Here is a 17,257-nt window from a genome sequence, read left to right as displayed (position 1 = left end):
CACACAACGCCCACCCAGTTCGTCCGCCACAGCCTCCCGTTCGTGGCCTCGTGGGCGCTCCGCGCGCCGCACACAAACAAACACCTCCCTCCTCGATCGACTCCTCGACGATCTCCAGTTCGCCTTCGCTTCCTCGTCGTCCTCCTCCTCCACCACCACCACGCCTCGGCTTCCGGACGCTCGCGATGTGGTCGCGCTCCGCGTCCGCGGCCAGCTCCGCTGTGGCGCTCTGCGGTCGCGGCGGGCACCGCCTGCTCTCGTGCGTCGCGGCGCCGACGCGGGGGCGCGCGCTTGGAGCGTCCGCCGCCGCGAAGAGGGTCCTGCGCTCGTCCCTGCGCGCCAGCGCTAGCCCCGACGTCGTCAGCACCGTCCCCGACGAGGTCGTCGCGGTGAGCGAGCGTGCCCTTTGCCACATTTCGTCGAGCGGGTGGCGGGCTATACCGCCTGCTCCTTGGAGCTGGAAACGGGACATGATGTTTTCTGTGATCTGTGTTCGTTGAAGAGAATCACAATATAACAGTGGACTTTTGATTGCGCAGGAACCTTCTGTGGAGCCAGAGGCGGAGAAGAAGCTGAGCAAGCTGGCATGTCCAATCTGCTACTATCCCCTCGCAAGCTCGAGCGATCAGTCCTTGTAGGTGGTATCTGCCATTTGAATATGTACAGCATACCGAACGTCCATTACGCTTTTCTTTCCCTTTTTGATGATTAATTTGTTGCATTGTTGCTACCAGACCGCTCAATGTTGCGTCTAGTCTTCAGTGTTCTACCTGCAAGAAATTTTATCCCAATAGAGGGGATTACTGGGACATGACTGTCGCGGTTGGCTCTACTGTATACTCCGAGTCCACGACGGTGTCAACTGAGCTTTTCAGGTAATATATTTCTTCAGAAGTTTGATAAGCCGATCATTTTAGATGGACAGATCACATTATAAGAGAAACCTAACCTATTTTGCTCTAAGTTGATGTAATACTGACTTTTGGACTGTTGGCACAGTGTAGCCAAGCGTCTCATAGTATTTGTTTGAGAGTAAAAATAATTATTTGCTGGTAACATGCCATGTGGCTGTAGAATATGTAGTGCTAGAAACTTCATCACCTCTATGAAACCTAGAAAATTTGATCAGCTGGGAGACGTGGTATGAAGCACGTCTCCCTTTCACAAGGAATAGTTTATGTGTTTGCAAATTGTTATTTAATTAACTTCAGTATAACTGTTTTATGCTGCGGAGCTGGGGTTAACAATACAGTAACTTTTTGTTTGTAAATTAGTTCTCTTCAGACCATTCCTCATGGTTGATTGTTCAAACAGGACTCCACTGGTATCATTTCTTTATGAGAGGGGATGGCGCCAAAATTTTATATGGGGTGGTTTCCCAGGCCCAGAGAGAGAGGTCATGCCACTCACTTTTTTGTTTGCATGAAATATTTGATTGAAATTTCTTTTATGCTTTATGAGGAAAAATAGTTTCCCTACATAGTTATTGCTATCCAAATCTCTTGTATAGTAATAACTCACAAACAAATCTTAAGAAGAATGTGATCAGAATATATGCACGATTCTTCATAGACAAGCATTTTCTGAAGGAAGGCCAGAAAATTCCTGTTCACAACTTCACACCACAATCTGGGTGTAGTGCAAATTGGTGGTGGGGCTAGCTGATAGACTGTACATTGTTCCTTTTTTTTATCGCTAGAAACTAATTGAACAAGACAACGTCCGAGTTTAGGTTCTGATATGCTCTTATCTGTTAAAAAAAATAATTATAATGTCAATCTTGGTGCCCAAACCCAACTTTTAGCCATATTATCATTTTTAGGTATAATTATTTTCTGAAACATATTGTGTTCCAACTGCAGTATGAAACAGCTAAAGCTTATCTGAAACCGACAGCTGGAGGGATTATCGTTGATGCAAGCTGTGGAAGTGGCCTGTTTTCGAGATTGTTTGTTAAGAGTGAATTGTATTCTCTTGTTGTGGCACTTGATTTCTCAGAGAATATGTTGAAGCAGTGCAATGAATTCATCAAGGAGGAAAATATTTCAGATGAGTACGGACCGCATTTCCCTTAATCGCCAAGTTTCTATAATTCCTTGTATCCTTTGCATTGTTATTTATGCTTTATATCATTTTCCTGTCATTATTGGTTTATTCTAATGTTGATCGATATACTCTGATGCTATGCATTGCTTCTTTTTCAGAAAATTAGCCTTGGTGAGAGCTGATATATCAAGACTCCCTTTCGTGAGTGGCTCCATTGATGCTGTCCATGCAGGTGCTGCAATCCATTGTTGGCCATCCCCTGCTTGTGCTGTAAGATTTCAATTTGAATAAACAATGTTATGTCTACAACATTCTTATGGCCTTACTCTGTCTTTTAGTATTGTGGAGTTCAACAAACTGCTTCAGTTGTTTCTTTATTAGGCATTTCTTTATACAACGTCTAAAATGTAAAACTTTGTCCATCTAAAAGAGAAAGAAAACTGAGTTTGCGACTGGCATTCTTTCGTGCACTCAAAATACATGCGGTGGACAAATTCTAATTTTTTTTAAATTCCATCTGTAGAACCCATTGAAAATGCACAGTACTAGAACAAGAACATGCACACACTTTCCTGGTTCCAATATTCCCTAGAGCAAAACTATCAGATAAACAAGAACCACCACCAAGACATATGAAAGCTTACTCATGGTCAATTGTTACACATGTATTAAGGTTCACTTGATGTTATTGAACAAGGAATCATATTTGTGAGAAGTCACAGTGCATTTTTGTGGCTTTCTATATGCAGTATACACTATATAAAGTTTTCCAGGAAGTCAGGAACAAATACTCTTTACCCTAGTTGTCTACAGATATCCACCATGTGAGAAGACTAGACATTATTACCTTTTCCTTTATTTTCAGGTTGCAGAAATTAGTCGAGTCCTTCGACCTGGGGGTGTTTTTGTTGCTTCCACTTTCGTTGCAGATATTCTTCCACCAGCTGTACCGGTACTGAGGATCGGGCGCCCGGTAATCCTGAAACCTAATTATCCGTAAATAAGGATCCTTTAAGAGGATCTAACGTGCTTCGCAGTGATGGTAGTTGTTTAAAATTGGAATTATCTTTAATGGTTGAACACATCAAATTAGTATATGGGACATTAACCTTTGGAATATGTTGTGCTGCCATTTGTGGTGTGATAATCTGTTTCACTTCTCATGGAATTTTCTTGCAGTACATCAGCCAATTTACTGGCACTAATATCTTCTTATCAGAAGTGGAGTTTGAAGATCTTTGCAGAGCATGTGGGCTTGTTGATTTCACATTTGTGAGAAATGGATTCTATATAATGTTCTCGGCTACTAAAGCAAGCTAATAAATAACTGCACAGTCATCTTAATATTCTCATCAAAATCCTTGATTGTGCAGTGCAAGTGAATACACTGTACGCAAATTGAATTTTCTGAACTGTACTTCATTTTATCAAACAAGGTCCTTAGTCCTTTTTCTGAATGTTAAAATACATTGTTACAGGTTTTTTTCATGCCTGTCCTAGTTGGACAGATAGTTTTACGCAAGGGAAATATGGTACAGAGCAGCAAGTACACATTTATTTTACTTTACGTATCCATTGTGGTTGATTGTATTAGTATTTTGTGTATAGGAGCATATTGCAATCCTGTAACTGTTGTCTATAATCTTGTTTGCCGCTGGTACATACAAACTACAGAGCATTAGAAGTATTATTTTGTTTATTATTTATTTATAACGAGGAAGATATACAAAGTGCGGTGTGCACCCCACAATATTTTGATGCTCTTCACCGATCTTGCAAATGTTAGATCAGCAGCACTACCACTGGTACAAGCAAGTTCTTCTCTTCTCCCAGATCATGGTAGATGTTTTCACCTTTCTTTCCAGTATTATGTTAAAAAACGGCATGATTTGCATCCTGCGTCATGTCAAGTAAGTTGATGAAGAAAAAGGTAAAGCAGCATGGAGCTCAAATCATTTCTGTTGCTATACACGTATCTTGTAGTATCTATCAGGACTGGAGAAGCACTGCATGACATCATCTTTGTCTTTGCCGCTGGACTTTGGTGCATCTCCATCAAACTTACGCCTGAAGTCGAGCCCCCTGCCCCTATTCGTCACTCCTGCATCATTTTGCCTTCTCTCGTTGCCGTTCCTCTGGTCTGATTCAGATTCCCTGACTGACTGCAATATTATTTGATGGTGGTTGATTTCACTTATGCAATTTATGGTAATTGTATTTGAACCATTCTGCTTTTTTTTTTTTGGGTATTTGGCTAGAAGGTCAATTCATCTGTTTTTAGATAATTGCTCTTTTGGCAACGAAACTGAGTGGATTCGTTAGAATGGTTACGGATCCGTTCGCTTCGTTAAAATGGTCTCATATCCAGTGGCTTCGCTCTAAAATAACCATTGCAACAATTTTTATTTACTAAAAATCCAAGTCAACCCGTCGACGCAAATTATGACTAAATTACTCCTCAGTTAATCTGAGAAACCATTTGGATTTTTTTTTTTTAGCTGAAGACCGGTCTCTCTCGCGTGCGCAGGCGACAAACAGGAGGCGCTCATGCCCAGGCGCTGACGGCGACTCCCTCGCCGGCCAACTCCCCTGCCGCCCCATGCCTTGGCCGCCCGAGGCCGACGGCCTCGCGCAGCCGCGCCGCCCTGGGCGGTCTGCCACCTGGGCGCGCAGCTCTTGCGACCGTGGCCGATTGCAGGCTCCAGGCCGACGACGCGCCGTCGTCCAACGCCGCCGCGCCATGCTTCCCGGCCGACGCCCGGACCCGCCCGATGCTAGAACAGAGGAAAGCAGCAGCAGCAGCAGCAGAGTAGTTTTGAGCAGCAGTAGCTGCTGAACGCAGCAATCCAAAAATTGTTGTATAGAAATTGCGAAATTGTTGTATAAATTTAAGCCGTTGGTTAGTTTGTGACCTGATCTGTTCACTTTGACAATACAAATTGCAAAATTGTTGTATCAGTTCCTTTTTTTCTCTAAGAAATGCATGTATGAAGCCAGGATCAGTACTTCTTTACTTGCTGTCAAATGCAACATCCAAAAATATACCGGCCGGCGGTGGCGAGGCGCGCCAAGGTCGCAGATTGGGCCCGGGCGGCGCAGGCGACGTGCGCCGCGACAGGGGGCCGGCCTCGGGAGACCAAGGCGTGAGGCGGTGGGGGAGTTGGCCAGCGGCGGTCGGGGGTCCGCTGGCCGGCGAGGTAGGCGCCGTCGGCGCCGGGCATGAGCGCCTCCTGTTCGTCACCCGCGCACGCGAGAGAGACAGATAGAGACCGGTCTAGAGCAAAAAAAAATTCAAATGGGTTTCTATTAACTGGTTACAATTTGTGTTGACTGGATGACTTAGATTTTTGGTGAATAAAAATAGTTGTAATGACCATTTTAGAGCAAAGCCACCGGATATGAGACCATTTTAGCGAAGCCAATGGGTCCGCAGCCTTTCCAGCGAAGCTGCTCGGTTTTATGGGCAAAATAGCAATTATCTTGTTTTCAAAATGTTTGAGATGTAAAATATCATATATTGGAGTTTAAGGGGATAAACCGGACAAATGCAGCGCATGCTTTAAGAGGAAATTGATTAATTGTGATGGTACACATAGGAAGCACATATTTCTGTGGAATGTGGGGGATAAATGTTGAGGTTATTAGGTGTCAAGGGCGTCAAGCCCTCGGGTAGCCGACCCTTGGCTACGTAGTTCCTAGCCTCGGTCCGTTGTCTTCTCTGGCGAGGTTTTCCTATCGTTGCCTTGGTTGGGAGAGAGAGGAGATAGATTGATAATTTCCTGCTTGATTCAATTGTTATGCGAAGTACAAGATAAATAGGCCGCTAGTCACAAACTTGGAAACTAATTTGGAAATAACTAAACTAGTAAATAACTCTCCTAAAATCAAGGCTAGCTACTATCCCCGGCCTTGCCTTCCTTTGCTGCGGATGTCCGGGCCGCGGCTCTCCTAACATCATGGGCTCGATGCTGCCGCACATATGTCATGTGGGGACACGCCTACGTGTGGCAGCATCGAGCCCGCGATGTTAGGAGAGCCGCGGCCCGGGCATCCGCAGCAGAGGCAGAGGAAGGCAGGGCCGATGATGATAGTAGCTAGACTTGATTTTAGGAGAGTTATTTTCTAGTTTAGTTATTTCCAAATTAGTAGATTTCAAGTTTGTGGCCAGCGACCTATTTATCTTGTACTTCGCATAACAATTGAATGAAGCAAGAAATTATCAATCTATCTCATCTCTCTCCCAACCAAGCCTGCGGCAGGAGGAAACCTCGCCGGAGAAGACGACGGATCGAGGCTACGAACCGCGTAGCCGAGGGCCGGCTACCTGAGGGCTTGACGCCCGTGACAACCTGGTAGATAGGGGATGTAGCAACTCTGTGCGCCGGCGGTTGGGCCGAGGCTTGGCGCGGACCCGACTCCGGTAGTATCCCGTGGCCAGGGGCTTTGGCCAGGGCGGCGGTGCACTGCTCCATCAGCTCGAATTGTCGAGCCAAACTCATGGTGGTGACAAGGGACTGTGGATTATGCACCTGGACCTAGAGACTGAGCGGAGGGAGCAAACCGTCGGTGAAGCTGAACCTGTTGTGCCTCCGTCAGGCAGCCGACGCGGGGCAGGAGCACTTGGAAGTGGTCCTGGTAGTCCTCCATGGTGGTAGTGCGGCGGCAGTCGACTAGCTCGAAGAGGGGAGCCAAGCGGAGTGGCGGCCCATACTGCAGATCGAGGAGTTCCCAAAAGCGACACCACGATGGTGTACCCTCACCCGCCTGGACTTGCATGAACCATAGCTGTGCGCCATCTTCAAGGTTATATGACGCCATCCAAACCTTCTCTTCGTCCATGATCCCCTGTTGGTGGAAGTACAACTCACACCGATTGAGGAAGATGAGCGGATCGAACTTCCCATCATAACACAGGAAATCCATCTTCTGAAAATCGCTGTGGTTAGTCGGTGCGGGGTTCGTCGGAGTTGGTCTTGGCGCCCGAGGAAGAGAAGCGGTCGGAGGAGAGGGCGACGATGGCCTTGGCGTTGGCGGCGGTCGAGGTCTGCATCTTCTTCATGGTGGTGGTGAGGGCCTCCACGGCGGCCTTGAGGTCATTGGGGTCACCCATGCCGGGTAGGCAGGATGCAACGAAGGAAGAGGCGGGGGATGGCGGTGCGGCGGCTGGTGGTTGTGGTGAGGGCGCGACGGGTGGTGGGGAGATGGAGCGACGCGGCGAGGATCTTCTGGAATGTGATACCATGTTGTCAAGGGCGTCAAGCCCTCGGGTAGCCGGCCCTCGGCTACGCAGTTCGTAGCCTCAGTCTGTCGTCTTCTCCAGCAAGGTTTCCCCCTGTCGCAGGCTTGGTTGGGAGAGAGAGGAGATAGATTGATAATTTCTTGTTTGATTCAATTGTTATGCGAAGTACAAGATAAATAGGCCGCTGGCCACAAACTTGGAAAGTACTAAACTTGGAAACTAATGATTTGTAAATAACTAGACTAGAAAATAACTCTCCTAAAATCAAGTCTAGCTACTATCCCAGACCCTGCCTTCCTCTGCTGCGGATGCCCGAGCTGCGGTTCTCCTAATGTCGCGGGCTCGACGCTGTTGCACGTAGGTGTGTCCACGTATGACGTTAGGTGTGAGTTCATGTATTTTCTCCCAAATGTTTTTGAATATTACATTTATAATTCCACCATATAAAAATTATTTTTTATTAATTAAGTACTATCTGAATTCAATTTATATAATCTAAATATGTAACTAAATAATTCCACTACATTTATATTATTTTTTCTATGCCTTTTCTTATTTTGTTTTCTTAGTTTTTACGGATCTTTCTTGGATGGTTAAATTGTATTTTTTTAATAAAATTTCGAATGTATTTTTTTGTAAAATAAATTTTCAACATTTTAGTAATTAATTTTATCATTTACTCCCTCCATTTCATAATGTAAGATGTTTGACTTTTTTCTTGTAATGTTTGATCATGTCTTATTAAAAAAATTATAGAAATATCATTTATTTTTCTTTTGACTTATTTTATTATCAAAATAATTTTAAGCACGACTTGTTATTTTTTATATTTGTACTAAATTTTTAAATAAGATGAATGGTCAAACGTCGCAACCCAAAAAGTCAAACATTTTACGTACGGTACATCCTAAATAGTACGTAGTTATTAAAATAAAAAATATCATTTCATCGACAAATAAAACAGCTGGTGCCGGTTGGTCGGTGGCACGCGCCGCGCGCCGAACGGAGTCGCGCGCATCCATTCTCGGCGCGGCCGCATCATCCGTGTTTCCACCGTGGGTGGCCGATAGGGCACGTGCAGGCGTGCCGCTCCCTCGTCCGCGTGATGTCAGCCGGAGCACATCCCAGATCGGCACTGACCGTGACGGCCGGCCTGGACTAGGCCCATCTCTTTTCAATCAATGAATTCGGCCTATCAAAGGCCACTGGTGAATTTAGCTAACGCTTGGATTAGGCCCATCTATTCCCATGAAAATATTCAGCCCACAACTGAATTTGGCCCATCTATTCCCATGAAAATTATTCGGCCCATAACTGAATTTGGCCCATCTATTCCCATGAAAATATTCGGCCCACAACTGAATTTGGCCCATCTATTCCCATGAAAAATATTCAGCCCATGGGTGAATTTGTCATATGTATTCCCGTGAAAAATATTCAAGCCACAAGTGAATTTGGACTATCTATTTCCGTGAAAATATTCGATCCACAACTAAATTTGGCCCATCTTATTCACGTGAAAATATGCAGCCTGCATGTGAATTTGGCCCATCTATTCCTGTGAAAAATATTCGGCCCATAACTGAATTTGTCGCATGTGAACTAGGCCCATTTAGTTCTTGCCGACGATTTCGGCCCACAATTTAATTGAGCTTACCTTATTCCTTTGAACGAATTCAGCCCACATAAAAACTCAGGCCACCTATTGGGCCCTCGAAGATTTGGGCTCTCAAATATTTCACCTACTTCCTGCAGTTCCACCATGGCTACCGCCTGCGGCGGCGATAATCTCCGGGAGGGAACGGCTCGCCCGAGTCGTGCTCCGCCGTCTCCGGCCGTTTCTTCCCGTGACCCTCTCCTTGATCTCCTCGTCTTGCATTCATGTGGTTATTCCATCTGAATTTTTTGAATTTTGAATTTTATTTATTAAATATTTTACAAATTTAATTTTACATTCCAAAAATTCACAGAACTAACCTCCTGCCGCCCTCTAGGAGGGCGGAATGCTGATGTGGCAAACGGCCACCCGGTCGGGAGGGACGGACAGCAACGGCACGTCGGGTCATTTTGCATTTAGCCCCTTTCCGCCATCTGTAAGAGCGAAAAAGGGGTAAACGCGAAATAGCCATGCGCATCCCGGAAACTTTTCGCAATTAAACCGTGGTTTGATCCATATATGTATAACATATGTAATTATTTAATCACAAACACTCTTTTAGCTTAGTGGTTATCATCCTACTCTTCTATTTAAAAGACTAGAGGTCGAATCTTCACCAGGTATAATTCTTCCTATTTTTGCCAACTAAAATGCCTAAGCAAAAATCAAAGAAAAATATGCCGCTATGCTATGAGAATTCGACCTCTAGTCTAGAAGATATATGTTATACATATATGTTCAAACCGTCCATCCCGGCCAAGTGACCGTTTGCCACGTCGGCATTTCGCCCTCATAGAGAGCGGTAGGAGGTTAGTTATGTGAATTTTTAAAATACAAAATTAAAGTTGTAAAATATTTAATAAATAAAATTTAAAATTCAAAAAATTCCATCTGCATCGTGCATGGTTCTGACGAAAGGAAGGCCTTTTCAAGCTTGATGAATTATGTGTATTTGTTGTCAAGAATCTCAATGCGCCGCTTTCATATCTAGATTTGGCCCATCTCTTCCCGTTAAAATATTCGGCCCATATATGAATTTAACCCATGTCTTTCCGTCAAAAATATTCGGCCCACAAGTGAATTTCGCCCATCTATTCATGTGAAAAATATTCAGCCTAGAAGTAAATTTGGCTCATATATTCCAGTGAAAATGTTCAACCCACATTTAAATTTGGTCCATCTATTCCTGTAAAAATATTCGGCCCACAAGTGAATTTGGCCATCTATTCCCGTTAAAAAAATATTCAGCTCCCCAATGTTTTGTAAGAGCATGTACAATAAGAGGACTCAAGCGAGCTATAAAACTATGCCACATCATCATATTTCTATATAAAGGGGACAGAAGAGAAGAGACAAGATAACGGACGACTAATCAGCTTGGTTATTCGCTACTCCCAACACTGCATCTCAATCTTTTTCTCATGCATGCATCCTACCGGGCTACTCTCATCCAATGGCAGCATTTAAGTGATGATTAGAAAATTCAAAGCTAGCTATGAGAAGTGTGTAGATGTGTATATGCGTATTCACTGGTTTTTGGCTTTGGCAATAGTAGAATAATGTGTTCACTTTTGAAGCCAGCAACGGGCTGTACTATTAGCCTTGCTCTAATAGGATTATTTTGTTTCATGTATAAGAAGGTTTCTTGGTGGATTAGGGTCATTATTCTCAGATTTCCTTGTTTTCCGCGCGTACGTTTCCCGAACTGTTAAACGGTGTATTTTTTTAAAAATTTCTACATAAAGTCGCTTAAAAAATTCAGATTAATCTATTTTCTAATATTTTATGATTAACAATAATTAATCATGTACTAATTTATTACCTCGTTTTTTGTGCCGGCTAACAACGCTCGCGTCGAACGCAGCCGAGGACTTCTTGCATGAGTTAGCTCCGGGTCTTTAGGCTGTTGTACGTATGGGTATAAATAGTAGATGGGTGGAGGCCTCTCGATACTAATTCTTATGTGTTCAGTTTTGAGAAAAGTTAGTGTATCGAGTTTGTTCAAATTTTGTGTGTGTTGTTGTTGCAACTTCGTAACACACAAATAGAAGAAATAAAGATCAATTCACTTTTAAGAGTTATTGGATTTGTGTTTTATCGGTTTCAGTGACTAGATCGACGAGACATAGGCGTCCCGACCGATCTCCATCTCTTCGTGGGTAACTTTTAATTCAGCTAAAAGTTGTTAGTTTTTGGTGTTCCAATCATTCACCCCCTCAGGTTGGTTTAGTTATTGGTGTTCAATCCTCTGGTTGCAAGATCCTCTCGGTGTTAGAGATAGATATATATGATTAGAGATAACAGAGTCCAATACAAATTTTAGAGATAAAGATAAAATTCTAGAGATATACAATAGAATATTTATCTCGTACTTCAAGTTTCTATCTCCTATGTACACTATAAATACACCTACGAGAATCGATACAATAAAACAACAGATCACAACAGATCATAGATTTCTCTCTCATCTAATATTTGTCATATGATATCAGAGTATAGGTCTCAACACTAGTCGTCGATTTCAAGTCCACACCGACACGCGGGCGGCGAGCATCCGCCGGCGAGCTCAACTGATTTCCGGCTTGCTGTTCAATGAAAAGACAATGACGCCAGCATCCATCGTCAATCATCAAGTTGCACTACCATCGATCACCTCATTGGCTGTCATGCAAATTGCTCGTCCAGCAAGAGCAAGAGAAGGCCACATGCATCCATGCTTCAGGCATTCAAAATGATCAGTCTATATCGATGTTACTCCACGGACGATAAGATCGTTCCAACCAGCCGTACATACAGTGTACAAGTGGAACAAATCACCATTATCTATGAATTAGATATATTTTTCTAATTATTAGTATTAGACTAATTTCGTTTTAGCCACTGTATATCATCTATAGATTAGATTCTTCTCGCTACAAAATTTCCAAATTCTAGCCGCAGAAGTAGAGGTGTGACGACATTGATCAACCAACAAGCAAGTACTACATCATGCAGTCGACGTCTTTACTGAGTCTTCACGTCCGCTATCAACATGCATGGAACTATGGAACTAACACCGCCAATGGTCTACATCAACATGGAAATAACACGACGCCGCTTCGTCCACAACGATGGACATTCATCTCGTGTCCTCTGACAGAAATCTCTGCAAGACGCTTTATCCACGACGGCATCGACCACGCTATCTACGACGGGTAAAGACTGCATCAACCTGACATCACTATGGTGGTGACCTCCTACACGGCGTATGGAGTATAACAAAAAATTAGTGACCTAACGTCAACAGTGTTCTATGACATTTGCAAGATGACCTAAGGGCATCCTTTGACATATATAAAGACGCATCCTATAACATCCTCTGACATCTGCAAGGTGCCTCATCTATGATCACAGCTCCGTCTTCAATTTTTTTCGCCTTTGGCTATATGTGGCTACATCAACTATCACGTCTACGACTACCACGGCTACCACATGATCGACTATCTCGACATACATTACAACAAATCATCCTCGACAACTCCAGTCAAAAAGCGTCCGTGTCATCGCTATGTCCATGCCACTCCTGCTATGACTGCGAGAGGGAATAGAGAAGAGAGACAAGGGACGACACAGAAGGGGACGCAGTCACTGTCACGCCCAAAATTTACACCAAATTTCTGAACAATAGCACGCATTGAATCTCGGTCCAGGAATCAGCCTGAGTACACACTATGACAAATTAATACATAGTTCCACGACTTAAAAATAAATAAAAACAATTATCTATCGAAATGCAGCGGAAAAGAAACAAACTAAAACTCAACTAATCTTCAGCTTCAGTTGGTGATGACGGCTCCACACCACAGGCATTCTTGACGGTGGACTGAACCTCACTTCAAACTTTGGAACCAGCACCTTCTTACATAGACTCTGACACTTGCTCTAGTGGGGGAAAAATTAAGCAAGGCTGAGTACAAACCACCGTACTTAACAAGTAACACCCAAGAGAGGGAGAATAATGAATGCAATTGGTAACAAGGATAGTCTATGGTTAAGTTGCATAAAAGCTACAGTAATTTAGCAAAACAGAAGATAAAATAGACTGAAATAAAAAGTAAAGTAAACATTTAAAATAATCATCCACTGTCTAACATTACACCACGTTACAACAGGCCCAAACCACTGTTCTAGCGTTACACCACACTGCAACAGGGTCAACCCTCTGTCCAACGTTAAACCACATTGCGACGGACCCAAACCACTGCCAACATTACACCACGTTGCGCAGGGCCAAACCAATTCCAAGATTAATCAAATTATTAAAGGTTCAACTAATCCCAGTGAATCTGTCAGTTCGCCCAATAACCGCGGGCATGGCTATTCGAATAGTTTTACTCTGCAGAGGTGTACAACTTTACCCACAAGACATGGCTCCCAAGCATGTTACCATGCCTCAACGTATCACCATAATACCTTAGTACGGAAATCATGATAAGACCTTTCACCTAACCCTCCCTAGACAATCGCACCACACTTCAGGTTTTGCCCCCTCCTTAACACCAAGTCGGGCAGCCCTCTCTTGTGCCTAGGTGAATCCGGAAGCAGCAGAGGCCATCGTTACACCACGATGTCCTGTCTATACTCCATCACGCCCACCCTTGCCTCGGTACGTCGAATAGGGACAAGCTAGACTACGAGTCTTACCATTGCCCATTCTGGCTTGTGGTTAGTACGTGTAAGACTTCCAGGGTTTTTCGAGAACCGGTCCTTAATTGCCATGGACGCAACTCTCAAAACCATGCACCCACAGCCCACTATAAGCAATATTTTAGTTGTATTAATCCACATCGGGAGATTCATCATGATGACAACCATTAAAGGTCTATCAAAGTCTAACAATTAATTAAATAAGAATTGGTGAGCTAGTTGAACTAAGCATGGCTAAGTATTGCCTAAGCCTATTTCTAGTCAAAATTAACCCTGGGATAACAATAATAAGCGGTAATCAACGGATATAAAGGTAATTGACTAATAGATAAATAAAATAAATAGATTTGCATAAAACAATGCATGTTTGAACATAAAGCGGGGAATTTTATAATCATCAGATCAATATGATCAAAGAAGGGTGCCACTTGCCGTACTCAGACCCACGAGGAACTTCGGCGACGACTTCGAGAATGAATGACACTGCGACGGGGTCAAAACCTACGACAAACAAAGCAAAACAAGTAAAAACAGACTATAAAACTACTAAAACAGAGAAAGAAACTATTTTTAATAGATTCTTGACATTTTTCTGGATTTAATGAAACTTGAATGGGCCTAAACGGAGACTAGATGAATTAGTTATGAATTTTAGAAATTTTCTGGGTTTTAAATTAAACAGAAAACCTTACCTGAATTTATTGTGCAATTAATTGGAGGCATTAACGTCAGCGAAGAGAGAGGAGGCTCACTGATAGAGGGGACCCACTTGGCAGTGGGGCAAGAAGAATGACAAAGGGGGCCCACGGGGAGAGAGAGGGGGTTCGGCTAATGGGGCAGGCCCACAAGACAGAGAGGTGAGGGGACTGACGGGCTAGGGCCCATGGTCCAGAGAGGGAGAGGGACAGAAAGGTAGGGCTCATGGTGGGGGAGAGAGAGAGCTGGCGCAAGGGGGCCCGCAAGGCAGTGAGGAGAGGGAGTATGACGGGTGGGGTCCACCCATCAAAGGAGAGAGAGGGGAGGGGAGGACTGACGGGCCAGGCCCACTTGACAGAGGGGGAGAGCAGAGGAGGGGGAGGAAGCTATGCTCCGGCCGAATAGAGGCAGGAAGCGGGTGACCGGGCGGCGGCGGTGGCAGGATCCGGCGACCAGCGGCGGCGGACGCCCGACGACGGCCAGTGACCGGCGGTGGCGGAGGCGAGTGGAGCGGCTAAGCGGTGACGATAGAGGAGAGGAGAGGCGGCGGCCTTGACGGCGGCACGCGGGTGGAGTGGGCGAAGCGGCGCGAGTCGACCGGTGGCGCGCGCGCGCTCGGGCGTGGGCGGAGGGAGCTCGACGACGGGGACGGCGCGCATGCGCGACGGCCAGTGCGACGGGTGACGGGCGTGCGATGGGGCGAGCACTAGAGAGGCGAAGGAGTGCAATGGCGGCTCGAGCAGGCGAAAGGGACCGAGCGGCGGCCGGGGGGATTTATGTGTGGCGGCCAGCGCGTAGGGTGGGGATGGTTAGCCGCGGCGGCGCATGGATCGCGGCCGACGGTTGCGTGGTTGTTGGCGGCAGGATGCGTGTGGGAGCGGCGGGATCGATGGCGGTAGTTGCGACCTGTGGTTACGCGACGCGGACGTGGCGCGGACGCAGCGCGCTTGTGCTCTAGGGGGCACGAGCAGAGGCGAGCGGTAGTGACGAACGGGCGCGGGCAACGAGCTCGTGTGGCGACGGCGAAGCGCGGGTGCGAGGGCGCGGCGGCAACGGCCACGGCGATGTCGTGGCGCGGGAGTGAGTATGGCGGCGCAGCAAGGACACAGTCAGCGTCGGCTCGGTGGGAAACGCATCGCGACACGGCGGCAGAGGCGAAATGCGGCCGGTGACGCGTCGTGACTGCGTGGATGTGGCGCACGGTCGTGAGCGGCGGTGAGGCAGAGCGGAAGCAGCGTAGCGCAATTCGCGACGCGGCGCAGCGAGGTGGCGGCGCGATCCGGCGAGACGGCTCGACGCGCACAAGGAGGCGACGCAGCTTGGTGCCAGGGCACGACGCGACAGAGGCTGCGCGTGACGCGGTGGCGACGGAGGCGGGGAGGATGCGAAGGGCGGTGGCCGAGCGGCACACATCCACGGCGGCGGCGAGGCCGACGCGCGGCGTGGACAGAGGAGGGAGACGCCTCCGACAGGTGGGCCCTACCTGTCAGCGGCCGAGGGAGAGGGGGAGGTAAGCTAAACCTTGGGCGCGAGTGATTGGGCTGGCTTGGCCTAGCCCGGGACGGAGGAAGGAAGGAGTGGAGGGGAAATAGGCCGGCCGGGAGAGGAGTTGGGCTGCGGCCTCTGGGTCGGCCCGGTGTGGGGGAGAGAGGAGAAAGGGAGGTTGGCTAGCGGGCCCGGCCGAGAGGGCAAGCAGGCCGAGGGGAGGGAGCGGGTCGAATGGCTGGGCTAGTGGCTTGCTAGCCCGGGGGACAGGGAGGCAACGAGGACTTCAAGCGCGGATTGGGCCGCGGCTCGGGAAATTGCGGATAGAACACATATTCGCATGACAGCATCGAAACATGCACGAATTCGAGATTCGTATGACGTATCAGAACCGAAACGCGAAGTTATGAACTATTAGCGGAACAACGACAGAATCTAACGACTCGTTAAATCGAGATTTTAATGACTCGCTAAACAGGGATCCGACAACTTTAACGTAAAACCAATCTACGTGTACGAAATTGAACTCCGCACCATAGATCGATCTCACGTTAGCAAATAGATTAGAAAATCTAAGCAATTAAACAGTAGATCAAAGATAGATTGATTCACATGAGCAAAACGTATGCGAACCTGAGATTTGGTAGAGAGGTCAACGACGGATTGCTGTTGTTCCTCGTTGTTAGACTAGAAAACGTAAACAATTAAACGGTAGATTAATTTAGATTGATTCGTAAGAATAAAATATATGCGAACCTAAAGATCGGCGATAGATTAGATCGGCTTCGGCTGTTGCGAATAGGGAGCAGCATGGCTGCTATGGCTTGCTGCGCAACTACTGGACAGGAGATGGCTCAAGGTGCACGGGAGAGGGAGACGTGGAAAAGAGGTGAGGCTCTAGGGGGTATTTGTAGGGGAGAGCTAGAGATAAATCTAGTTATCCATCTCCTATTAAAAAGAAAATAGATAAAATTTCAAAGGAATAAAAATTAGAGATCTAATTAATTGGAATTGATTTACCGTGAGGAGGAGGTGGGGCTGCACGACTGTGACGGTGGGCTGGAGGTGGCGCACAAGGGGGAAGAGGGAGAGATGTGCGATCCTAGGGGCAGGGGAGGATAGCACGTGGCAGGGAGGGAGTTCGGCCAGGGAGGGAAAAAAGGAAAAGAGAAAAAGAAAAGGGAAAAAGGGAAAAAGAAAGAAGGAAAAAAAGGAAGGAGGAAAAAAAAGAAATTGCCTCTAATTTTGCCGATTTTTATTAAGTTTATTTAAGCAAATTTTATTGACTATTTAAATTTAAATCTTAATCATTTAAAACGCTTTCGGGATATTGTAGAACATTTCAAAAAACTTCCAATTAAATTAAATTAATTTACACAAGGTTTTCTCTTGAACTTTAATTAACAAATTATTTTTAATGCATTATTTAATTATTTCTTGGCTAGGGT

General features: G+C 45.8%; 1 protein-coding gene across 2 annotated transcripts; it reads left to right on the top strand.

Moving 5' to 3' along the window:
- Nucleotides 1-3,798, top strand: LOC102702774 (uncharacterized methyltransferase At1g78140, chloroplastic). 2 transcript variants are annotated; one of them, XR_001550765.2, is made up of 9 exons: nt 1-389; nt 540-634; nt 735-875; nt 1,315-1,396; nt 1,863-2,053; nt 2,205-2,316; nt 2,912-3,019; nt 3,226-3,435; nt 3,525-3,798. XR_001550765.2 is itself a non-coding variant. In XM_015839956.2 (8 exons), the coding sequence occupies exons 1-8, from the start codon at nt 186-188 to the stop codon at nt 3,364-3,366; spliced, it is 1,074 nt and encodes a 357-aa protein (XP_015695442.2). In that variant the 5' UTR covers nt 1-185; the 3' UTR covers nt 3,367-3,798. The 2 variants fall into 2 exon arrangements, 1 of the variants encoding a protein (XP_015695442.2); XM_015839956.2 differs by having other exon boundaries at nt 3,226-3,798.
- Nucleotides 3,799-17,257: the final 13,459 nt, after the last annotated feature.

The sequence above is a fragment of the Oryza brachyantha genome, chromosome 8, assembly GCF_000231095.2.
Source record: "Oryza brachyantha chromosome 8, ObraRS2, whole genome shotgun sequence".
NCBI classification, from domain to species: Eukaryota; Viridiplantae; Streptophyta; class Magnoliopsida; order Poales; family Poaceae; genus Oryza; species Oryza brachyantha.
The sequence above is the reverse complement of the archived record's forward strand: the minus strand, read 5'-3'. Positions and strand labels throughout refer to the sequence as shown.

What these genes read in the sequence shown, in the direction of transcription:
- LOC102702774 (XM_015839956.2), top strand. Translation starts at nt 186, where the DNA reads ATGTGGTCGCGCTCCGCGTCCGCGGCCAGCTCCGCTGTGGCGCTCTGC. An exon ending in TCCCAGGCCCAGAGAGAGAG is followed by an intron (nt 1,397 to 1,862) that starts GTCATGCCACTC and finishes TTCCAACTGCAG; the next exon opens with TATGAAACAGCTAAAGCTTA. An exon ending in GGCCATCCCCTGCTTGTGCT is followed by an intron (nt 2,317 to 2,911) that starts GTAAGATTTCAA and finishes CTTTATTTTCAG; the next exon opens with GTTGCAGAAATTAGTCGAGT.